Raw genomic sequence first — 25,846 nt, 5'->3', positions numbered from 1 at the left:
TAATTTGCGACAAGGATTAGACTGATTATCACACTTACCAATGAAGTTTTCTGATGGATCTGTTACTTGTGCCACTTGGTTACTTTTTGCTGAGGGACCACCGGCAAGCTGAGCTTCCAAATCTGCTATTTTTTCTTTAAATACCTGGGTCTGAGCCTGTAACCATGGAACCATTTCGAATGAGTAAAGCATAATATAAATTTTAATAAAGTAACTAACACACTGTAAAGCTAATAGTGCTGTTGAAGTATTAGTTAATAATTACCAATGTATTGAATAATAAATATTACAACATAAATGATAATATACTTAAAAGATAATGTATAATGCATCATGCATCATGCGTTTGTAATAATACATCTTCTTGAGCAAATATTATTAACAATTAGATACCACAAAGTTAAGTATAACAAAGGATTCTGAAACGTAATATAGCTTATTTTTGGGAGAAAAAACAAATGAGCAAAGCATAGAACTCCCCACGACGGTACAATACTTTTACTTTGCGTCAAAATATAAAGCGCCTAGATGTACGTAATGTTTTTCAAACGGTTGAAAAGTTGAAGTTGAAAAGTTGACTTGAAGTTGAGGGTCCAAAAAATAGTGACTGCATACATTTAGGGATTTGGGTAATGACAATACAATTGAATGTAGACAAGGGGAGTATTACAATACGTAAAATGTCTACAAGATTATTAAACGAGACATTGGACAACATTTGGTCATGCACAGCAGACATTGAACAAATCAATAATAAATAATATAATATTTGACGCGGCTGAACCCAATTACTAAGCACCAATTGAAATAAAAGTCGATGGATCGAGAGCACACATTCATCCCATTTCGTTTGTCACAGTAAGCAAATTGTAACTACCAACAAAGGACAAAATGCTTGAAGCTAACTCATGCAACACAATCTAGAACATTGACAAACGAAGTAAGAGTTGCTAAGTGAAGTGGAAAATATTTCCACGCTCTCGCTCTCTCATCCACCCGTCGATACTCACATTGACAGAATTTTGAATTTTTCCCTGAAAATATTACACGCAACAGGTGAAATGGATTAGAAATAAGTCTGATATAGTAGGAGTAAATGGAAAATCTGCACAAACTGAACAGAAAGGTAGTGTGTACGGGAGTTGTACGGAACACTGGAAACCAACTTCTAAATTGACCTTTCTTCAGAGAGCTACAGCGTGAAGTTACCAACCGACTGCACAACACCTGTACAAGTAACTTAAGTGGGGCTAATCGTAATTTATGCTTCATTCCTTTCAAGCCCCGGATATATCAAGGATACATTCACACACACGCGTGTACGTGTGACAAGTGTGTACGTGCCAGTAGCATGTGAACCACAGTCCCCGCATCAGCGACTTTGGTTCGTAATCCTTTTTACACCTACAGCGTTTCCACTGTTGGAATCATCCGTTTCAATACTTACGTTCAACTCTTCGCTGCAGAAGGTAGCTTCGTCCACGCTGAACTGCAGATCCTCATTGCGACGCTTCTCGTCGGACAGCGATTTTTCCAACAGGGTAACCTTTTCCTTCAGCTGCCGGCATCGCAAAAAGAAAAACAAAAACAAAATATATAGATAATCATGATAAAATAAAGGATACATTATAGGTTATATATTTTATGAAGTCCGAAATGGCAGCACCAACAACAAACACAACACCAGCATCCAAGATTGGGAATTTGTCTTATAGGGGAATACAATTGAAGAGGTATATAACTCGAAAACAATATAGGGGTATATAACAACGAAACGAAATATATGCAGATTCCCTGCAAATAAAGAGAGAAATGTGTAGTTGCAATATTAGTGTTTAGGCTTTCCTTTAAATATTCACATCTTATCTCTTGTCTAAATAATCTTCACCAATACCTTTACCTGTATAAACACTATTAAATGGTGCAATCTGGCTTCTGTCCTTGAACGCAGAGTATCTCTCCACACACTTTGCTCTCTCCACGAACAATGGTTCCACTAATATGCCATTGATTGCATTATGCATAAATAAGTGAATATTCATGCGATGGTACACACACCCGCACCGTACGATAACTGGAAAGTTTGGAGTCCTGGATGGCGATTCCCACCATTCTTCATTGGATTGTGAGCGTCGGAGAACTTGCACGATTTGCACAGGTGCCGTCCGAGGTATGTGCCGAAGCATAAAGGTGACCCACCCGAGGCATAGAGCATGCAATGCCAATTTCCACAAACCACTATCCGGAAGCTGTCTGCATGTAAAGCTCGTGATACGCAAGCTTCTGGCTACTTTCCAGGGAGGGAAGTGAAGTTCTTCTTTTCGCAAATGGTGCAGCTCTGAATGGTCACACAAATGCATACAATTTGCATATGTACGGACGTACGTTCCACAATGCTCGAATTGTCCCAATCAATTCCATACTGGAATCGATCTTATTGGATCTTCTTCATTACGGAACGAAGAAGAATTAGCAGCTTGTTACAACGCAAACGAATATTCGCAAACCAACCGGGAATGGATGACGGATGACTCGTCGTCCGAGTGCAAAATCTTCCCAACTAACCGGACAGACAGGTGATCTTAAAGCCATATTTGTCCAAAAATGGAAGTGCACGCCCTCGAGAAGGTACTGGCTGACAACATTCCGACCCTGGGACCGACATCCAGCAACAAAGATACAGTAATTCTGCTCACTGGTGCCTGGTTTCCGCGTGCGGGAATGCAATATCAATCGGGGGATTCAGAAAATGGCAGAAGAAAATGTTCAACTGTGTGAAACGTCCGTGAACCAATATCTGCTTTCCTGCGTATAGCCTTCACTGGTATTGCCCCTCCGGGAATGTATAAATGTCCCCATTGTATAAACGTTGCCCTGATCACCCTCTCCACATTTGGCGTAGCCAGTCAGTCAGAAATAAAATGGAAAATCCCACAACGGACACCACAATTATATGGAACGAACGCTCGAAACGAATCACCAGAGCGACCTTCCTAGAAACAATCGTTTACGGTAGAAAAAAAAATACAAAAATGGGAAACGTGACATCTCTGTTGACGTATCTCGAAACAATTGGACAATCAGTTGTTCGATTTTTAATAAAAAGATAAATAAACCATGTGAAGTTCATTTTGATGAGCTTTCTCCATTTTCAGCAAATTTGATTCCGAATAGACAGAACTGCCAATTGATCCGGATGTTGACTCGCTTTGTTGTGGGAATGTAAACAATCTTCCATTTCGCAATAACATCCGATTGGTACAAAACATTTTCAACGGATATGAACTTTATCATTTGTTTTCCATTCTTACGGAACCATGCTTGATCTTTATTCACATCTTAGTTTTAGTTTCGTAAATGTGAAAGGACTTACTGTAAATAAAAGCAGATAAACTTATTCCACAAACTGATTGTACCCCTAAATACGAGTTGCGAATAAATATTCTCAAAATTCGTATTGACACAAAACATGGATTAAAATGAAACTTACGGTTGCGGAAAATCGAGAAACAGAACAACGCAGATAAACGAACAAAAATGAAGTATAATCAACAAAATATGATACAGATTATAATATTATAAACAGAGATAAATGGATAAAAAAGAGCTATAGTGCAGTGAATTGTAGAACCTCTCTAAAAGGGCTTCACAACTGTGTACAAGGCCAAATTCTTCAGAACCTGGAGGGTTGGTCGCGTTATATAAATGACACACGTCATGAGATAAAACCGATAGAACCATGATCTTGTAATTCGTCGTTTGGTCGTATACACCGAATTTTAGGAATCTAGTGTCATCTAGAAGAAGTAATCACTACTCTCCATGGCTTTTCCTTAAATCTAGCCTATCGAGGTCTATTTAAAGGATTGCAGATATGAGATACGAGATTCCATGTACTAACCGTGGACTAAAAGTTGTCCCATTTCGAAGGAAGATGATCCCAAAAACCTGAAGCCTATCCGAGAAGAAGATTCCAAATCGGCTGATTGTGATACCAAATCAACGGAGATTGATCCCAACCCGAGCCCGAGATCAACAATTTATTATTGGGGAATTCGGGTAATACAATCTATCATTCCAGATCGTTGTATTTCAGAGAAGAAAACAGGAGTAGATTGAAAAAAGATGCGTTTAGGATCAGCAATTTATGTCATGCATTACCGAGTTGAAGTAACAACCATGAACCAACATTTGTTTCTGAATTACCAGTACTAATTTAGATAATCACACATATTAGCAAACCATATTTTTGACCAATTCAAAAACTTTCGAGATCCGCATCTGTTTAAGCATCCTTTTCGTCCATTTTATTGAACACAAACGGCGTAGAAAAACGGAAACGCTCTCAATCGCTTTAGAAAACAAATGCCATCTCTAGCGTAAAACACTGTTCCGCTTTTCCGGTAGGTGAACATCATTGCTAACCTACAGCTTCTCGTGCGCATTATGTTTATCCGGTTCACTTCCCGGAACGGACTGATGCCGGCACCATTACCGATCTCTAGAATCGATGCTAGCGCGACATCGGGCTGGCAGACGACATCCATGCACCAAGCCCCACGGGAAAAAAATGCACCAGGGACAATGAAGGAACGTGGAACGGAAAAGGATTGCAATCACATGGGTAGTATATGTTTGCGGTACCGGGTATATTTGCTTTCCGATTGCATGGCGTCATTCGACCGGGGGGTTCTTTTAGTGGCAATAACCCGAAGCTTACGGTATTCCATTTTGCTGTCGGAGCAGGAAAAAAACAAAACTTTACCCCGTTCGGTGGATATCTGGAACTCCGAGATAGATGGTTTGCCGAGTGAAGCGTTGTTGTGGTCAGCCGTGTACCGGCGGAGAAATGAGATGGAACGTGCAACATGGGCGGATGGACAATTCCGTCTTCTCGGGACCAAAACACTATAATCCTGTGTGAAGTTTCTTCAATCGTGGTTCGCCAACGTTGGAAGCTGTTGAGCCAACAACAAAAAAAGGCAATGCACGTTGGTATCAGGCACACACTCGGGAAGACACCATTGGATGGGTGAGTATCATTAAACTGTACTCCACCAGACATCAGCGACAGAAGCGAAAGGATCAACTGTGCTTTAGATCGGGAGTGATGTCGCATAAAAAATAACAAACCCATTGCATCAATGCAATTATTTGTGCAAACTAAAACAAAAAATAAGCCAGAAAATTGCAAAACTGGCGATAGAATATTTCCTTTTTTCCATTTTCCTCCGGCACAGCAGCAGGGTCTACGCAGGAGATATTGCACAATGACGTGGAAGACGGTCGTGCAATGAAACATTTAATCAAACTGTCACCGCTGATTAGCATATTCGCTTTTCATATATGTTTCCAGCGAATTTCAAATGGTCGGTGATTGTTAGCACGTGCTAGTATAGCCGGTAATTCACGACTATGTATATCACCCTTCTATGGGTATAGGCAAGAATAATTAGACTAGGTAATTAGAATGGATTATAGAATAGTAAGTACTTTCTACGGAAGATTTGAAAGAGATTAGTTGCAGTTGTAAGTTGTCATCAGTAAGAAAAAAAGAACTCGTCTAACTCGTTTCACCGAGACCTATTCTTCGTTTTCATAAAATGTTCCAAATGAAGCAAGCGTTTGTTTTAATTGTTGCATTTATAAAATGTCGCCACAAAACAATATTGTATCTCGCAAAAAAACCTTATAATTTATCTTATCATATAAAACATTCGTTTCAGCCAGTTGATGTTTCTGTGTGTGTGTGTGTCTGTGTTGGTGCTGTGGTGTATGATGGATTGTGTGTGTGTTTTTTTAATTAATCACAACCAACCATATCCGAAAGTACAGATTCTTTATTTCGCGTCCTTAACCCCTTATGTCACGCACACACACACACACGAACACAAAAACACAACGCCCCAAAGGATTTTCTTGCTCCAAGGGAAAATATGTTTGCTGTACACCATTGGCCATTGCAATAGTAACATGCGTCGTAGTGTCACGTTCCTAATCCTGCCGTCCTGTTGTTCTACTCGCCAGGTTTCGTGTGTCTTTCCGTGGTTACGGTTTTCGTACCCCTCTGGATGACCCCACTCGCCCCACAATGGCTATCACAGGGAGACCCTGACAGAAAACAAGAATCCGACCTAAAGCTCCGGTAGTTCCGCAGTGCCTCGCGATTGTACATTAGCTCTCTATCCCTCTCTGCCTCTCTCTCTCTATCCATCATTACTTCATCCTTCATATCCTCGCTGTGTCTGTCTAGGCGAGCAGGACATCGTGCAGGATGCAGTGCCGTTCGTGGTTACCGTGCCATCCCTGGAACTCGCGGCGTAGGTCGGCAATGCGTAGAGCACGTCGTCGGACCAGCTCCGCCCAGCGTCCTACCTCGCTGTCGGTGGTATCACGCTAGAGAGTTAGTAAACATCAAAGATTAAACATAAACTCATACATGTCCAATATGTTCACCAAAGCAATATGAGCTATATGTGGGAAACAAATGGTAGTTGTGGGAATGCAGGAAGGAAAACCATTCTATGTATTTCTTTTGGAGCTGGTGTCATGTTCGTATTTGGTGGTCATGGCTTTTTTCTGATATTCTGTTGTTGTTGATCCGGCCTCGGCGACTGAATCTAGCCCCGGGATGGAAAGACCTTGGTTTATACCGGGTCCAATTTCCTATTTACCTGTTGGATGTTCTTTTGGTACATGATCGATTGGCTGGCCGTTTCCTCACGATCAATTTCACGCTCCTGCATGAGCTGCTCGATGTGATTTTGTTTCTCCCGCAAAACATCCTGCAATTGAACAGTGTTCGATGGAAAAAATAACAAAAAAAGAAGAGAAAAGAGAAATGTACGGTTATTGATGCGTAATTTATCGCTGCAGAAGTATGTAAAATTACTATTCGAGGTTTTTTATTGCTTTGGATGTGTTGTACATGTTCGTAGTGCATTATTAAACGCCAAAGATAAAAGATTTGATGGTTGATAATTACAAATACTTTGAACAACATTAGGACAAGTTTCAGAAACAATCGTTAAATAGTTAACAAACTTGAGCAAATGTGTGTGTCGAAGAACACATCAAAGTCGAGGTAGTATTTTTTCATATTTTAACTATATTCGTATTCTATAATCAACAGCTTTGATTTATGAAAGTCTTCATCGTGGCACAATAGTCTTACAAATTATCTCTAGAACCAATATTAAAATAATTAATTGGAAGATACTGTTTAGGTAATTTGCAACCACGCAGTCATCCTTTCTTCATCGATTCATTCTCATTTCAGCCAGTATTGTACTAAAACACTTTTGTGATGTTATCTTTTCGTGGCACCACCATTTATTGTAGTTTATCCCTAAAATTATTATTGCTTTTTTCAGAAATATTTTAAAGAAAATATCCAAAACATTCACAAAAATATCTGTGGAGTCTCTAACATTTTCCTTCCAAGGTTATTATTCTGGGACGCAGTGTAATATGGCACAAGGTTAGTAAACGAGGCAACTGGATGCATCCAGGTTCTCAAATGTACTCAAGGAAAATTTCAATAATGTTTAAACTTGATTCACATATTCTCATGCATTAGCAACAAGGCTGAAATATGATTACAATTTGTAGTAAAATTGCCAAGGGACGGATCATTTTGGACTTGAATATCTGAACAGCAGCCCCCAACAATGTAATTCCTAGTTATGTCGAACTAGGCTTCACTTTCTGGAAGCTGGCATTGAAACCGGATGATTTATAGAAAGGAGATACAATTTATCTAAGGCTAAAACCTTATAATGAAAAACAGAAGTGTACCATGACAGTACGCTTTCCCAAATCTATATCATCAATTAAGATCAGTTACGACATTTAAAAAATGGTTTAGGATATGGTATTAACAAGAAATGTTAAAAAATAATTCTAAAATGTATAACACCTAACCATATTCCTTTTTAGAGCAAAATTAAAAAGGTGTTAGGAACGCATTTTCTATCACACGAGGGCGCTCCAGAAAACATACCTATAGTGAAGCACGATAGGATAACTTGATGTCTGTGCAGGCCTATCATTCTTAAATTTGAACCTGAATTTATACCACACTGTAAATTATTCATCTGGTTAAATATGGATGTGCCAAAAAACTATCTACGTCCCTTTCGGATACTGTCAGAGATGAAATAACGCCCTAAAACACATCATCTAAACGGAACAGGTGGACAGTTCCGTGTACCATCATACATGAATTCCTCCAACCCCGTGTCGGGGTGATTTTTCATTCATTTCATTTCATGTCGCGAGCAGGTATTTAGGTTAATCCAAAATTGAAATACGAACACACATCACTCTTCAACATGAAGCATCGGGCAAACTTTTCACATCACCCGCTTCTCACTGCGCCTGAGCAATAAAATATGCTAATCGTCTTTAATTATACGCAATAGCAATATGTTGAATGGGTCTCGAAGCTTTGACAGTGTAATGCATACCAGAAACGAGCCTATGATTAACTAAACCCTTCGGTTAAATGGAAATGGATGCTTGTTAACTAATCTGCTTCATAAACAATAGTTAGCATACGCTTTGGTGTTTGTTCGTGCTTTGTCAAAAGCGGGAAGGAAAACTTATCACCGACGTTCAAACTGTCAACGCTTTTCCCCAGCATAGACCAGACGCGTAGCGTTACGGTGGGTCTTTTACGACCGTTCCAGCCAACAAGGTTTAATTGAGCAAACGAAAGCAAACATATGCGATCCAAATCCGACAAACAAATGCGCCAACATCCTTCGGCAGTAAAGTGAACGTCTTTCGGAAACGACTTGTCAGAATGCGTTGCCGTCGGGGAATTCATCATTTTGTACGGGGTACGACGTTGACACCAGTTAATGAATTTACCATTTTCTTCTGCAACAAGTATTGCAATGCTAGCTCGGTAGGAGGATAGTGGAGTCCACAAAAACAACCAAACCACATCCATTGCAACCATTGGGAAACTCCACTTTTCAAGAGCGGAGAGCGTTGTGTTGAGGAACGAAGGGAGGATCTTTTGTGGCTTTCGGTTGGGTATACACTGCGAAACTTAATTGTTCCCATCACAGTGACCCAGTGGAGCTTGTTCATTTCTTGGGTCATTTTTCTCACAAAAACCAGGATCCAGGCGGGCGGAAAGCTACAGAGATGTCTCAAGATCCCTTGGCAAAGGGGTTTTCATTTTGTGAATGATAAACGAGCGGTGCGTGCGTTCGACGGCAGCTGAACATTAGCGAAGGTTTCTGCTTCGACATTGCCATTCAATGTTAAACGAAACATTTCGCTTTAAGTCCGCTGAAATCAACCATAACGAAAGCAATTCCTGACTGAGAACCACATCCAACAACCAAGTTAGCTGGAATGGATGATTTTGGAAATCTTCTTTTCCGCCCAATGCGAAACATCCCATCAGAAGTGGTTTGACTCTTTCACAGCACTAACCCGAACAGAAAACCCGCACTACCTTGCAAAATGGAACCACGTCACGCTCGGGGAAAATCGCTCGCGTGAAACGAGGTCTGCCGCACTACGTCAACGGAATGATAAACAATTTCTCAACGACGAGCCAATCAACTGTGCAAATACACCAACGTCATCATTACGACCAGCATCCAGAACACCACAACGTTAACGCACTTCTAAACCTTTCTCAACACCATCACCACCAACCAGAACCGATCGCAACAGAACAAAAAAAAGGAATCTAGGCACTGTTACCTTCAAGTAATGCAAAGAAAATAGACAAAGCCCCACCACAAACTGCTCTTAAGCTTTATTTGTATACAGCCTCAAATTTGATAATGAAACACTATCAGTAAGGTTACTGCAGCAGGTACGGGCGTGGTAAGTGTTGCTTCACCTCAGGCACTCTGCCGAACGACGTCTAACCAATGTGACTGATCGTGACCAACTCGAAAGACTACAAAAGTGAACCACCGAGACTCGTTCGACGAGCATCTACGGTGGTGCCACTTCCATACGATCACCCATACACGCAACAGATGACGGGAAGATTATAGATTAAGACTATATCCGCCCGCACCTCTTAAACAGGGCGTCCGTATATACTATATAGCCAGAAGAACAAACGAACCTCCCAAACGCTTCCTGATCGGTCGCATGCCTGACCAAAGTTGGGTGGGCGCCAGAGAGATAAACGCTTCCAACAGCATCGGTACGTTGTGCACACAAACAGACACACGATCAGTGTCGATCGTCATCAGTCGGTAATGTCGTCAAAAGCGGTGGATTCCGCACCCATCAAGCGTGATTGCTAATATCTAATTCCACCCCCGCGCGCATGCCTCAGCTGCTTTTGAACGTGAGACCGTGCAAGGTGGACCTTCAAAACAAAAAACATAACCCCACCAGCTCGGAGACACCTTCTCCAGTGCACTCGATGAAGTATATAGAGGACTTCTGCTGATATTGTGCTCATGAGTGACTTCACCTATCCGCACAGCTAGAATCTGACCTGCGTCATTAAACTACGCAGAATTCCTATACGTGTGTGACAGTGTGTCACCCAACAAAGGTTCAGTCTCACAATTCGTCCCACTTCCCTGGGAGGCGAAGACCTCCCTGAGTCACGAACGTGAATACATAAAACGCACCCACAAAAGGCACCTGTGCGCTGAAGTTGATCCGATTTTGGTAATACTTGTCCCGGACGCACCACCGGACGTTTCGGAGCGTTTCAGAGGCTGAAGAAGATCGCAACAAAAAAAAACTTCCACCATGAGAGACCAGGAAATAAGCGACTCGCAAATGTTTTAATGACTTCAAAAGCTGAAGCGTGTCGCGTCGTTCGTGAAGAGATACAGGGACAGGTTCAACCGGATCAATTAACGGGCCCCATTCATGTATTGTTCAGAATTTCCTTTTTGGGGCACAGCCACTCGGCATCCACGGGCATAAATTGGACGGTAATGATTGAAAGTGTGCAAAAAATGCTGTCACGACCTATTAAACGAGCAACGAAAAAAAAAACATTCAAAAGGTTTTGAAGAGCAAAAAAAAATACAGCTTTAAAGAGCAGCAAGAATGGCTGAGGAGATGCTTTAAAGCTACAAAGTTTACAGATTCAATCATCACAAACGATCCCATGAGTGCTGCATAATGGAATATGACAAATGAGTCTAAGGATTTTATCTACATGGCGGATCTCCCTTTGAGTGTGGCATCAGATACGCCCGAACTACGGTCGGCTTATGACCTATCGTTTCCGTGTTACATCAGAACGACAATGTTTATCCGAAAGGGCGACCCGCATCACGCCAGTCACCCATGAAGTCACCCACCATATCCCACGGGGAGAGAAGGTACTGCGAAGGTGCAATACCAATATCCATACGCTTGATACGCTATAAACTTGATGTTGCAATAGTCACCTGATGAATGTTAAACGTCGACAAGCGAGATGCCGACCCACAATGGGCAACCACGCCACACATCTCGACATCTCCTCCACGTGTTAGTGTACGTATGCAATATAATTTGCATTCGCAGCGTGTGGGTTAGCACTGCAGTACAATCGGGAAAGGGTGATCGATTACAATGGAGCGTACACTTGTGCTCGCACATTACCACTGCGAACGGGCGGGCGTTGATGATGTGTAAGCTGCGCACGAGATCCATGTAAATTATTGATGGGAACGCTTTCAGGTCCATTTCCACACTTAGCACTCGCATACGTGTCACGCTCAAACCGTTTAACTGCTCCCGTACCAACTCCGACAAAGCGTAAACGTCATCGCCGTTCAGCTTCCGAAAGGGCCTTAACGCCGCTCGTCCCGATATGGTAACTGGCAGCAACAACGTAATGCCATCTACGGTATCTTGATTATATTGGCCGGCTGACCGCTTCTTGATCATTGCGGATCGGGGTTCGATAACTGGGTCTTACGTACGATATCAATTGTGCTGTAATCTGCCAATTAAATTCACCATTGTAAGGTCTCTCGGTGGGTTCGAGCCATTTAGCTTTAGTTACTCCATCTGTACAGCTCGCAAAAAAAACATAATTTTGACTCGTAAAAAACAGCATTCTACGCTAGGTTTGAACCACTCCCCACCGAATTAGCTACTTCGCATTCGTGTTTACTGTCAAACAACTGTCCAGTTGTAGCAAAGGCGACACAGATTTTTTTGGTCACCACTACCCTCCCTCCAAGCCAATGAATAATGAATCCACACTTTATGCTTCATCATCGTGGCGTGAGGTACCACGGTCAAGTGTACACGGTGGTGGCTTTGACTCGCAAAACAATCCCCACAGCAATTCCTACAGTGTCGTGTGAACATGCGCACACCACCGGCAGTTGGGATCTGTTAGGATAATGAGAAATTATTGTCTCCGGGATTTTCATGTCTACCGTGACGGTTCCTGGTACTACATACAACGCTGCGTCACCCTTAAAACATGGGACCGGGCGAGGTCACCGGCGTTACAGTTCTTGTGCCGTTTATCTACGTTGGTGTTGCCATTCAGCTGTGGTTATGGTTTGACGAACATAAAAGAATAGAACTTGTCGGTCAATAGGGAAGTGCCTTAACATAAATATTCAACTTCCACGCAATACAAAATGAGCCGTTTTATATTCTCATCCGGCAGGGATTACACCGTTTAACCGGGGGGCTGGTAGACGATGATGTGATTGCTGGAGGTTGGTTTAGAACGCAAATGCTCATTACCATTTCTTAAGTCATTATTTACCTCGCGGTTGGCTTTTAAACAATTTGATTTCAAAAAAGGAAACTGACATATTAAACAAGAGATAAAGAGGAAAAAGAGTCATTCTGCTCGTTAGATGCTTAAAATAATATTACTATAACACAACTAAACAAACAATAAAATCCAACGTGTTAAGAAGACGTACAACACATCCAGATATAACTACAATTTATTCTTTTTTATACACAATTATTAGCAATCAACTCTATCCGTCCGGAGGTTAACATCCGGAGAGCGGATAAGTTTTTGGTTATGGTCAGTCAGTATTAGTAAGCCCATTCTGGGACGCAAGACACGTTACGGTACAGAAAAAAACCACACTGGCAAACAACACAGCTCTCGTCCAAAAATCAATAACAAACGACCAATTGCAAAGACATAAATTAGATCATAAACATGGTTCCTACCTGAAGCGAGAAGGAAGCTTTCGGTGTCGACGGAACAGCGCTGACCGTTGATTTCCTCTGCAACAAATCGGGCAAATTGGGAGAGACGTTGGATATGCGGTTAGTAAAACTGCAAGTTAAGGGAGGTGTATATCTATCGTTCCGCGGATTTTTCATCCGGCTCCAGAAAGAAAATGGAAAAAAACATCCGTTCCCCAGCGAAACGAAGACACATCGCTAGATGTCTGTTGCGGTCCACGGTTGGGTGGGATATTTTTTTACTCTCTTTCTTGAACCGGAACATAGTTTGATATATGCGTCCATCTTCCCTCCATGTGGCTTCATATTATTCTACGTTAATGTGCTTAACAAAAGTTAGTTATTAGTTTGAGTTTGGCAGAATAAAAAAGGTAAACAATAAATCGCCTGGTAGCGCGCCGGCGATACTTCAATGAAACGAGAAACTGTAACACAACGCCACACAAAAAAAAACGACAAACTACTGGGTGGGAACAGTGCTTCCGTGCCTCATGCTCCCCTTTGTGCCCGTTTTCTTTTCCCTCCTGTTTTTTTCTTGTTTGCGAGCAAATCCTTAGTGTCTACCATGCGGTGAGCGATACCTGTGCGCTCATCCGGAGCCGTGAGGTGGCCGTGGTGGCGATCGAGCTCATCGTGGCCAGCGAGTTGAGCGACTCCTTCGAGTTGGCCCGGGACAGCCGGGCCGAGGTTTTGCGCCCCGATGGTGACAGCGTGACCTTGGCAATCGGTACAAATATACCGTACTTGGCCGGGCACTCGAAGTATCTGCAAAAGCGATAAACACTTTGTTAGTGAAGTAGCCCACGCCACGCGCCCTGTCGTTGGTGCTGCTTGGGTTTGCACCAAGTCGCAACACTCACCTGACACCTTCCACCGTACCGTCGTTCTTGCCGCTCGCCTCATCCAGCTGTACACCGCACCAGGTGCCACTGGCGAATTGCGTTTCGCCGATAAACTTCAGTATGCCTGGTCGGGAACCGAACCCGGACGACACTATGACCCGATCGCCAACATTCAGTGAGGCTGCCTCTGCCGGGTGGAATGGAATGGAAACGCAATTAACACGCTTTTCGTCTTGTATCGCACACACACTCGCACGTCCTCAACAACATGGTCCATACTTACTTCCGGCCATGGCTGGCGATTTGCTGGCATAGCTCTGGACGCTGTGCGTTGGCGAAACGGTACCGGACCGTGCCGGTGACGTCAGTGACCGGAAGCTCGCATCGAGCGGTGTGGAGGCGGTAGAGTCACCACCGCCACCACCGGCCGCCAACGGTTCGCGGGTCAGGCGGGTCAACCGTGAGAAGACACCCTTCTTCGCCTCGCACTGGAAGTAGCGTTTGCCCGCGACCGAACCATCGTTCTTGCCGTTCGGTTCGTCCAGCACAACGCCGGCCCATTCGCCGGGCGCGAAGTGTGTTTCGCCGATATAGGCAATCTGTCCCGGGCGTATACCACCGACCCAAACGCGCTGTCCGATAATAAAACTGTCCGTGTCCGTCGTCAGTACGGCACCCTGATCTGTAAGGGTGGCAGAACGGGAGAGATGCAGAACGAAAAGTGAGGTTAGAAACATACTTATTGGACATCTTTTGTTTTTTTTCTCTCTTCGGGAAAGGAAATTACACACGGGCAGGCGCCGCATCCGATCGATCGATCGATCGATTTAACCTGCTGAAGCGCGTTAATGTTAGTGAAGGCAACCTGTGACTGCTGCGTCGTCTCCACTTTTTCACGATGGGTGAGCATTACTTCTAGCGAACATCAGCACGCCCCGAAACGGCGGGGACTTCGACAAAGAATTCTCCATTACAAGCAATAATTAGAGTGACGCCCTAGAAACACCAGCTTGCTTCGTTGATTGTAAGAAAAGCTCTCATGTTGTTTAAAGTAGTATGCGTATGCCATATTATGTCGTTACCATTTAATTAAAATACAATGGTAAATGCATTTAATCATAAGTTACAACTAAATTGGATTGTTCAAAACAACCAATTCGTTAGTAAAAGTAAATCGTACAGTAGAGTTTGTTTTACACAATGAATATCAGCAGAAACTTATACGTCTAAATTATATTGCTAAATATACATATTCTAAACTAATAACGAACTATTAATTAACTACAAATCCACCATATTAATGAAAACAAATTCAGGCATCGTAATTTTATCCTCTCCCACTAATGACTTACGCGAAAGCACTTAGCAAAACTGCAAGCACAAGCAATGTTTAAGAATGCATTAATTAGAGCGAAGCAAGTGGTGGCTGCATTCCACAATCAGAAAATAGTCGCGATAACTTCAGGCACCGTTTGCCAGAGCAGTTTAGGAATTCGAGCGGTGTGCATAGAGGGCGTTACGTTCCTGGGTGCATCATTCGTCCTACACACCACTGCAGAGACAGCCAAATCCACCCCCCAAAAGCGTGAAGCTGTTGTTGGCTTGGTGATACCAAGCTGGCGTTGCGTGGTGAGTGAGTTTGAAGATGGGGAAATTAACACCCTGGATAAACCACACCTCCCACCAGCCGCGGGACGGTGCTTGCTGCAACGAATTACCTGAGCTTCTGCGTCTTCCGGTGGCCTCCCAGTACACGTCGGAGCCGGTGGAGGCGCCTGGTTCGGCAGTTTTTGCACACAAATACGCGACAAGTGTTTTTCCACCGGTTGGATGCATTTTAAAGGTGCACGTAAGCGATATTGCATTGCAGACACGCAACAGAACGGTTATGCAATTTGAGTGTTGGCAACGGAAGGAATATACACGGCAGAAAGGCCACACAGACGCGCAACACACATGCACAAAAACGGTACACACAAACAGCGTGCAGGAGAGAGAGCGAGTGGTGCAATTTAACAGACAATAACAGTGGTGCACAGGAACACGACACGGTGGGATGAAAAATATAGAGATGAAGAAAATAAAACACATTTATAAATAACCGCTGCGTTTGAAGGGGTTGCTCCGAACTAATCCTACTGCTAATGATGTTAATTGCTAGGATAAACTGCTAAACTGACAATGTAGCGCAACAATGTTAGCTAAATGACGTTACGGTTCTGGATGGCTTTTCATGATTTAGAGAAAAATAGAAAATACGGTTGGATTAGGAGAAAAAAGGTTAATCCTGATAGCAAGTAACAAACAAAAAAAACGTTTAAAGCAGAAAGGATGTGAACCCTGAGGCTACCAGGGATAGACAAACACAGTTCAAAATGAATCTCGATATTTGTTCTACCAGCTTTTGCTTCAAACTTCAAAGTGTATCTTCAGAAAGTGATATCTGCTACAGACAGTTAAGTACACAAACTAAGTAGTTTGTGTACAGAAAGTACAGAAGTACAGAAAAGTTAACACTGATTGGAAGCTGTTATGTGTTTGTCTCTATTGGAGAAATATTTTAGAAAATTAATGAAAGAAATGAATACAAATAAAGAAAACATATCTCGAAAAAGCAACCCTTTCTGCTCATTAACCTTAAGGATAAAGATAAACTAAAGATAAAGATATATAGCCTCAAATGGTTAATCTATCTAAATCGTTTTAGTCATGTTTTTTTCTTCTTTGGTCCACCGTTTTGCGAAAAATCCTTTCGCTACTTACTGGAAGTCTTACGGTCGGAACGATTGCTTTTGAAGCCAGAGTCCGGCGAGTGGGACGATCTGGTCGAGATGGGCCGCTCGAATGCTAGATCCGTTTCGCTTTCTTCGTCCACATCTACGTGAACCGAAAGGTGCGTTTGTGTATGCATGAATGGGTGTGCATGGGTTTATTTCACGTTAGTGTTGTTATTTAAGACAGTCACAGTGGGTCAATCGGTCGGTGGGTCAGAATCGGAGCGTGATTTCCAATTAGAAACGTTAAATTCGAAGTCCAAAAGCCCCCCCCCCCCACACACACATACGTGTCGCCCATCATAGGTGTCATTGAAATGTCGACCGATTCCGGTAGGAACAGGTGTTGAACCGTTTCAGCATGGGTTAAACCACCACCCATCCGGGGTACGAGGCGTATGGCGTAGCGTGACAGATGATTGACACGTTGTTCGAGTGATTATTATTGTTATTTCATTGTATTTTTTTTCGTTTGTTGTCACGTCAGCCATTATGTGCGTTACGTGAGTTGACGGTAGTTTTGTGTTTGGACGCGTGGGGGTGATGTACCAAATGTAAATAATGGTTAGATAGTTTCGTTCGATTGGTCGTTAGGTAAAACAAAGGATTATAAATGGTTCGCGGCACGTCGTTGTCGGTGGTCATTAGAAACGATTGATCAGGGGGTAATTAATAAAGTAAGGACCGATAAAGCGTGCAATTTACAAACAAACACCAATTTAAAGCATAATAATGACAGAATGATGTGAAAAAAGAAGAAAAACACAAAAAGAAATAAACACAAAAAAGAGGGAAAGAAAAATGGTTGAGAAACATGCACAAACAATGCTAATACGAGTATATGACAACTACAAATGAAGACTGGAAATGTCAATGTAACCAACGTATCTTCATTATGAAATTTAAATATTAAACTCTTCCACTAACAACAATCCTCAAGATAGCTATCTACTCTGCTTTAAGAGCCATCACCAAAAATACCGACGGATACTTTACGGTCAAGGGCACAGCACAAAAATACCGCGCATTTTGCACGACGTTTAGCCCAATTAGATCCCTAAACAGCTGCCCCAAAACAAAGACTTTGCAAGACACAAAGCATCTGCGACAAGTGTCTTCTGTGATCCAATTTCATGCCACCCTTGTGCTAGTGCCCGAAGGGTTACAAGTAATGGAGTTGTAACTTGATCAACGTTCCCGGCGCGAACGAGTCACCGGTAGCGAACGGCATCAACTTTGCGCCACCTGGATCACCGGATGCCTCTGTTACATCTATCAATCACCAGGTGATTACAGCGACAAACGCGCCAAAGACGAAGACGGTTGCCGCACGCGAACACGGTTTCAAATAACCAAAAGCAACTGTTGAAGGAATGATGGGCGCGGATATAAACCACCTTCAAAAGGTTGACTTCGGTTGCGCTTGCCTTACATTGCTGGCAGTACACCAATTTTCCTTTCGCTCGCGGTTGCGTTACAAATTGAATGGATTCATAGAATGGAAAGGATTTTACCGGTTGTAAGAGGTTGGTAATCTAATTTAACTTCTTGCAACGGCCACACATTTTTGAACTCAAATATTGCAGGGTTTTTCATTAACATATTATCAATGTTCAATTTTTGTATAGTTTGCTGTGAGTAGGAAAAGTTTTATACTCTACAATACTTTAGCTTCGCTGTAATACAACAAACACAAAATCATTTGAACAAGTGGATAATCATAATAGAAAACAGTTTCAACGGAATATTTTTTTAACAACGTGGGACTTCTGGTAAATATAAATGATTACTTATCATTTATATTATATTATAAAGGATGTGATCATATTGTGTCCAATTAACAGATTTAATTCTTAAAGAAATGATGTCTGAGTGAATAATTTAAAATTAACATTTAATCCTCAGACGATTTGCAATCAATCACTGTAAAACCCTGTAACAGCGAATATTCCTACAACGAAAAGAGATTGAAAGTGTCGACCGACTGACAACAACTTTCAACGCATTTCTTTAATTCGTGTGAACTGTACTGTAAGTAGATAGTGACTGCAAAGCGACAGCGAAAGGAATTATGCGTTTCGGAAATTGAAAACATCGAATCATCGACAATGAAACCATAACGAGACAATCTGGACGATGGGTTTGAGAGCGCTCCTTCCCGTAGTTACATTCCCGCTGGGAATCGTTTTCTTTTATGTGACAAACCCAGCGGGAAATCGGAAATGTTTCATCCGATAGACTTTTCAAAACTTTTGTCGACCATAGAAAACAGCTAGTAAACAGCCAAACGACGGGAAATTGCTTTTTTCCTTTTTACGGTACCATTTTGAAAAAGGAAAAGTTATGCTTTATGGAATTAATAATACCAAAAGAACATTTTGGTTACCCGAGGAATGACTAAATGAAGAGGAAATACATTATTTAAACATAAAAAACAATCAAACAGCATGCACAATGTGAACCCTTCTTACCTGGTAGATGTGATTTATTATAATCGGAATCGCTCGGTCGTCGCATTTTGCTGTCGTGTGTAGATACTGGATAGTGCGAAGATTTATTCCCCAAACAGCAGTTCAATGACATCCATACAAAAACACAACGCGTAAACAGCAAGCAGAAGGTGAGTAGCAAACATAAAAATAAAACCAAAAAAAAAACATACACACATATTAAAGTAAATCGACACACAAACAAGCGCGTAATAAGTTTCGTCGTCAATGGCAGTGATTCAAAGGCTCTAAATGGAACTCGCCAAAATTAGTACCGTAGTGTCAATATTTAATGCCGCAGTGCAAACCGCGCCAAATAACCCCGTGCTGAAGAAAGAGCAAATCCGAAAGGTGCGAAAAGTCAAACTATCCACTGCGAAACGAAAACGGGGACACGATAATGGTAAAGCAAACGCTTGAACGTAAGTAGCAAGGTTTATGGTGGTTTTAAGTCATTTAAAATAGAGAATGATGGGAAAGGGTGACCCCATGTAGGTTTGAGGTTGAGAGGTGTTGAGCAACAAAATTATTGAACAAAAACATTAACCAAACCTATCGCAAACAACAAAATGGTTCGCAAGTAAAAACATGAAAATATTAATAAACACGATCCATGAATTCGTAAAGATCCTTCCACAATTGGTTTGCTAACAGTCAGATTTCGCCGATAAGTAATGACCATGTACAGGATGACTTACATGTTACATCTTTCAAGCATTTCGGTGATGTTATCGCTTTCGTAGGAACATTTCAGATACGAAATCTGTTTAAATTGTTGTGTGGTTTAGTTGAGGTAATTGTCTTAAGTTGTCTGAATCATAATTCTGGGTGATTTGTCTCTGAATTTCACAGTAACAATCATACTGCTGTCTTAAAATTCACAACGGATATCTATTGCTGTGCACAAAAATACCTAAAGCATATCATTCGAATCGATTTAATTTAGTGAAGCACCAGAACTCCCTCAAAAGATCTTTGATCTCGAGCTTCTTCTTGTGGTCTGATACACTGTCGATCGTGGGCCAATAATAACAAATCTATCAGAAGCCACTACATGTCCAGCAAGACGCACTACTTCATTGGCAGAATCAAGAAGAGAGAAGACTTCAAAACATAATGTTGATACACTTCATATCAACCTGTAGAATAGTCGATAAAGCAACATGGCCAGTTCATTATAGCACGAAACTTTAATATCCGGTTAGGTGTGGATTTTAAGGTGCGTCTAAACAAACAAAAAGAGCTTTTCATTTGTGCTTATCGCTTAATTCAATAAGGATTAGATTCATAATCGTTGAATAGAAAAAAAAACACAACACCCCATCTGTCCTCGCCACCATAATAACTGTACGTGTTTACCTCTCAACAATTTTGATGATGTAATATTATCTACATATGATAAGATCGCCTCCAAACTGAAGCGAGGGTGGGTGTTGTGAACCGTAATAAATAATTTAACGCTTCGGTTCGTTTTTGGAAATTTTCACATCAAAACGTACCACTCGAGGACCATTAGATTGTGGAGAAGTTTGGTCAAAGCCCAGCAATTCACGTCCATTAGTCACTTCATCGCGGATGGATCAAACAGTCGTTAAGTTTTTGGTGCTAAAACACTCATAAAGCCCGCACTCAAAATCGACACAGGCAGACATACCGTGGCAAATGCAGCAGTCGTCATCACCTCCAATCTGGATGGAAGGCATGTTGATCCATACATCACACCACCAGCATCGGGTAAAGGGCCTTCGACTCGACTTGCTGGACACGCCGTCAAGTCAACAACACACTTTTGCGACAAGCTAGCGTAGGCGTTCCTTGCCATCGTCCATATGGTTGGGGAGCCACACGGTGCGAAGGGCAACCACATCTCAATTCCCTCGCCAAATACCTACTGTGCCCCGGTCGTCAATATCCAATAAATCGTGCACAAAGTAACAGCAAAAAAGTAAAATCTATTGCTCGTACCGTACTGCCAAGCAAGGGGGCAAATAAGTATGAAAAATGGCTCCTGCAAACTGGTACGATTTCCATGTATGAATGAAACTGCATCACCGCCTGGGTCGATCCGGTGTTGTAGAATTATTATAAATGTTTCCGCTTCCCAAATCCCTCAACGGAATGGCCGTTAACAAAAGGGACAAAGTTTTGCGCACTCGGGTGAAACACCTTCGCACCGAACTGTGGCGAGAGTTTCCGATGACGATAGCGTTACCGGCTGAGTTGAGCGGTGATTTCACATAAATTATCTTCCCGGCTTCATAACTCACATTCAGGGCTTGCAAGGGTGTAAAAGGACAACTTCCTATTACTTATTGGTTAGTCGGGAAAGGAGATAAACGGGCGGCCACTAATCAATACGTGAAAGTTGAGCTATCGTGTGGAGCAGAGTTGAAGTTCGGTAATGCTAGCTTCCAGCATGACTAGCGATCAAGTTCCAGTATCAATTAATCGACACCGAATGGCCTAGAAGATGCCCAATAATTTGGGACATTTTCGCAGGCCGCTCGTATTGTACACCTTTTGGACCTATTGATTCCACGCTGGACAATAGATGTCCAATTCACCCCGGACGAATCTGTGTCACACATGGTGTGCGCTCGTCAATTACACTCTCATCCACACACTTTTGCTAATGACCATTCCGGTCATTCCGGACGCACGCAAAAAGCCAGCGCTGAGAACAACAACAAACCCCACATAAGGCTCCGGGGTTGGTCATCAGTCATCAGTCCCGCGCCAAGAGCTTTTAACTGCGGCAAAGCTTTCAAAAATGCCCGTCGACACTTGACTCTTGTGGGGCGGCCCACTTTTCAATAAAAGTGATGAGTTCCCAAGGAAAAAAAATTCCGCATGAGATTCTCTTCTATGCTGACAGTTGTCAAGTGGCATCAACCGGCAGGTTAGGAACAAAAATATGAACATTGTCCAACAAAAACAAGAAGAATTTGGGGGTTTGAGGAAGATATTCTAACCAAAAACAACGAAAAAAAAACAAGAAAAATCTTCCACCAACTCCGGAGTCCGGTTTGACCGAATGACATCAGTAAACGACTCTCAACTCAAGAACTGTTCACATTCCGCACAGTGAGTGTGAGTGTTTGCAGATATGGAGAACATTGGAGGAAAAAAAAAGCTGCTCCTGGTGCTCAGGTCCACGCAAACCCACTCCCAGCATAGCGAGGGTGAAAAGCATCATCAGCTGCCGCGAACAGACGATTGTTTGAGCCCGAAAAGCAAACACACAAAATCGATGACAGCAGAAGAACCGCTCTTCTCACGCAGGGTGAGCGTAATGCTGCAGAGCACGCCACGAAACAGGTTCTGATGGTTGGCGTATAAAATTAGCAACTTTATTTTGTTGCATAACACACTCAACTTCTGTTGCCGCGGAGTGCGCGCTGAAGTAGAACATGCAGCCATATTTTCGCGCTGAGCTTCAAATATCGTTTCCTCACTACATTTCTAGTGCTTGGGCGAATACTTTAAGATAAATGTTTCCCTTTGGCGCTCTACATTGTAACAATTTCATTTGTTTGCCTTTCATTATCTCTAGCATGTCCTAAGGGCTTCGCCAGCTCTTTACCGTGTCGCACAACTTAATGGACTTGGACCGGGGGTCCAATTAATATCGAGGGTTGTATGCGTGGTGTTTTTCATACCCAGAACAGAAAACAGTGCGTTTGCCCAATCAGTGTGGCATATTTTATCATAACACATCACGAACCCGATCGAAGCATAAACAATAATAAGGTTGTCCTCGTACGATTGCATCGGCGGGTATCCCAGAGCACACTAACCTTCCACGAGATGCATCGATTTGCCATTTCTGCTCAGCACGGTGAGGCTTCCCGCACGGGAGGAACAACATTCGTTGTGCGAATGCCATAAATTACCATTCGGTTGCGGGTCGACTGCATACTGACGCTTTTCGTAACGCGGTCTGACCGTAGCTAAATGTAAATGTAAAATGCCATTGCCAAGTTCAGGGTATTGTGTCATACGTCGATCGTACTCGGCACGGGAGCTAGGTGCATAGTTTTTTTTCTATCTGTTTTCTATCTGACGCTGGCAACACTGGACAAGTTGGGAGTCGAGTGGTGCATGGAAAAGCAATGAGATAATGTTGGGTTTTCCATCACATACGTATGACAAATGGAAAGAAACCAAATATATACGACATGGAACATTTTCCACACGGCGCGCAAGCCCAACGTCGGAAGTTTAACCACGGCAGCCCCATTGTTACCTTCATAGGTCATAAACATTTACGATTTAATTGATCGCATAACCGCGTGGCGCTCGTAAATATGCACCACGCCAGTTCCGATGCGACCGATTCTGTTTAATTAGCGTAATTGGTAGAGGCATAAACTGCTTGTTCAACGCTGATTTTTTATGTTTGTTCGCCAGATCTTTGATAAGGCGGGGGTATCTCCGTGGTATCTGCAAGCATATGTGTACTGAGGCATGTAACGGCATAACCGTTACCACAAACTCTTGGGAGCGAGTTTGTGGACGCAGGTGAAAAATGTTCATAAATAATTAATGGCCGAACCGCTTCAAACGTCTAGTTGTGCGACCATTAAATCATTTTATAACCGTCGGTGTGTTCTTGACGAATGCACCGGCAAAGCTTATCATCAACAGCTAGCAACTTAAATCAATTAGCAGATCGTGCGGAAGTTTATCCCATCCTTCCCCATCTTGTATCGTTTACGTAATGGCAAGATATCTTAGCACAGTTTGCCCCGGAAGTTCCTCTCTCTCGGCTTTTCACCCCTTCCGAGCATGTTATCAAACAATTGTAATCGCTTACCATTTGCTAAACGTTACAGCAAATCAGCAACACAAATTACAGCTCTAATAGGTGTGAAAGCAACCTTCTTTTATTCATCAAATTATACAACCATCCTCACACACACTCCATCTCTGGATGCTAACTGTTGCATTTCGGTGGAATCGTCAGTAATTATCACAGAAAGGAAGAGTGGGAACGTTACCGAGCATAGGCAAAAGACCATCATTACTAAAGACGGTACAAACGAGCCGGTCCACAACAAGCACGACGGAATGCATTTTCCGTTCGCGTGTAGTGGTGGGAAAATTGTTCCAATGTACCAGCGGCTGCAGCGTGCAGCTTTTCCGGGCATTAACAAGGAACTTGAGTTCTTGAAGTTTCACTTTTCCTACCGGCTATATACTGATGCTTCGTTCGTTGTTGGAAAACCGATGCCAAGCACATTTAAAATACCTCTGCAATGGTACTACTTCCTCGCAGGTGAGTTATAGCGGTACCGGCAAAGAGAACGTGTTTCGTACATCGATGTGATGTACTAACCGTTCTGAAACCTTACATTTCGGTACACCATTACATTGTAACGTGTTGAGCAGAACTCTTGGTGGTGTAAAGCAGAATTTGTTCCAATTGAATGATTGTTTCTGCCACCGAACTGTGCCCCGGAATTTACAGCCTATACCAGTGTTCGGCAACCTATGTGTATGTGGAAGAATTAATGACTTTTATTATTTAAAAAAGGCATTAAAAATCACACAGGTTTATAACGTTGTGACGGACGGCTCTGTGTTCTTGCCTGCCATTTCGGACTTACTAGACTTATTTTACCACGATTTTTGCTTATTGGATGTTTGCCTAAAACTTGATTATCCGGATGAAGATTTAAACTTTTTTAGCAGGAAATCATCTGTTTCGTAACTTAAATATGGGCTTGTTGTAAAGTCTGTCTGACTTATTGTGTTGCCAACCACTGAATGATGGAAACAGACCGATTCAAAGCATTTCGATATAATGAATCTACCAGAACACCCTCGGTACCGTTCTCGGGAAGCTTGGAACTGTGCGGAAATAGGAAATACTATTGAAAGGCATTAGTTACAGATTATTGCCGCATTTCGTAGGGGCAGACACATCCAAAGTATGTAAATATTGTGTGTATTGAACTACATGCACAAATTTCTGTGAAATAAGCAGTAAGCTATTTTAAGTAAAGCATATACCTATTACGATTACTGAGAAACTACGTCCTTCTGCAGCATTAAAGCATCTTTAAGATGCAAGTGTAATAAACACCTGTGCAAATATTGTGCTGCCAGAATTCACCTTTCTCTGTAAATATTTCTGTAAACTGTAAACAAACGTCCAGCACGGACTCCATCCATCCATCCGATAGCAATAAAACAGATTCAACAAATAGCAGCCACAATCGAACCCAAAAGCAGAAGTTCATTGTAGATGAAATATTACTTCCTTCGCCGGGTTCGCTTCATTTCGACCACAATGCTGCAAAACTCTCACCGTTCACCACCTCTCGAACGATGTGGCGGCAAACTTTAAAGCTTAATCACGAGACCGATGGAATCCGGTCAAGCGAATGGAATTGAAGCCGGTCGCATACGGCCGAACGTTCCTTCCCTGACGGTGGCTGTTCATTAATTAGAGCAGATCTGTATCTCGGGGTGTTTGGCGTTTGAAAGAGAATGTGCAACAGCGTCCAACAGGTTGTGCAACTTCTGGGCACCGCAAACTCACTGTGGAATCCAGTACAGCATGATTGGC

The 25,846-nt window shown here is 42.4% G+C and overlaps 1 protein-coding gene across 8 annotated transcripts in view; it reads right to left on the bottom strand.

Annotated features, from left to right (window-relative positions):
* The window catches only part of LOC128301500 (restin homolog), a 54,389-nt gene that overhangs the window by 6,078 nt on the left and 22,465 nt on the right, over positions 1 to 25,846 (bottom strand). For 2 of the 8 annotated variants that reach the window (XM_053038020.1, XM_053038024.1), the window contains exons 2-10: positions 19,255 to 19,320; positions 16,773 to 16,886; positions 15,728 to 15,784; positions 14,293 to 14,691; positions 14,028 to 14,196; positions 13,749 to 13,932; positions 13,150 to 13,206; positions 6,675 to 6,785; positions 5,823 to 6,396 (exon numbers count right to left, since the gene is read on the bottom strand). In XM_053038020.1, the coding sequence (XP_052893980.1) occupies positions 6,250 to 6,396; positions 6,675 to 6,785; positions 13,150 to 13,206; positions 13,749 to 13,932; positions 14,028 to 14,196; positions 14,293 to 14,691; positions 15,728 to 15,784; positions 16,773 to 16,886; positions 19,255 to 19,320 (1,304 nt within the window). In that variant the 3' untranslated portion in view covers positions 5,823 to 6,249. Of the gene's footprint in view, positions 1 to 38; positions 157 to 1,010; positions 1,035 to 1,447; positions 1,559 to 5,822; positions 6,397 to 6,674; positions 6,786 to 13,149; positions 13,207 to 13,748; positions 13,933 to 14,027; positions 14,197 to 14,292; positions 14,692 to 15,727; positions 15,785 to 16,772; positions 16,887 to 19,254; positions 19,321 to 25,846 lie in introns of those variants that run through there. The other 6 variants (XM_053038022.1, XM_053038025.1, XM_053038023.1 and 3 more) reach the window with 4 other exon arrangements.

This window comes from Anopheles moucheti, chromosome 3, assembly GCF_943734755.1.
Source record: "Anopheles moucheti chromosome 3, idAnoMoucSN_F20_07, whole genome shotgun sequence".
Lineage (NCBI taxonomy): Eukaryota > Metazoa > Arthropoda > Insecta > Diptera > Culicidae > Anopheles > Anopheles moucheti.
Note: the sequence above shows the minus strand (reverse complement) of the source record. Positions and strands in the feature narration are given on the sequence as shown.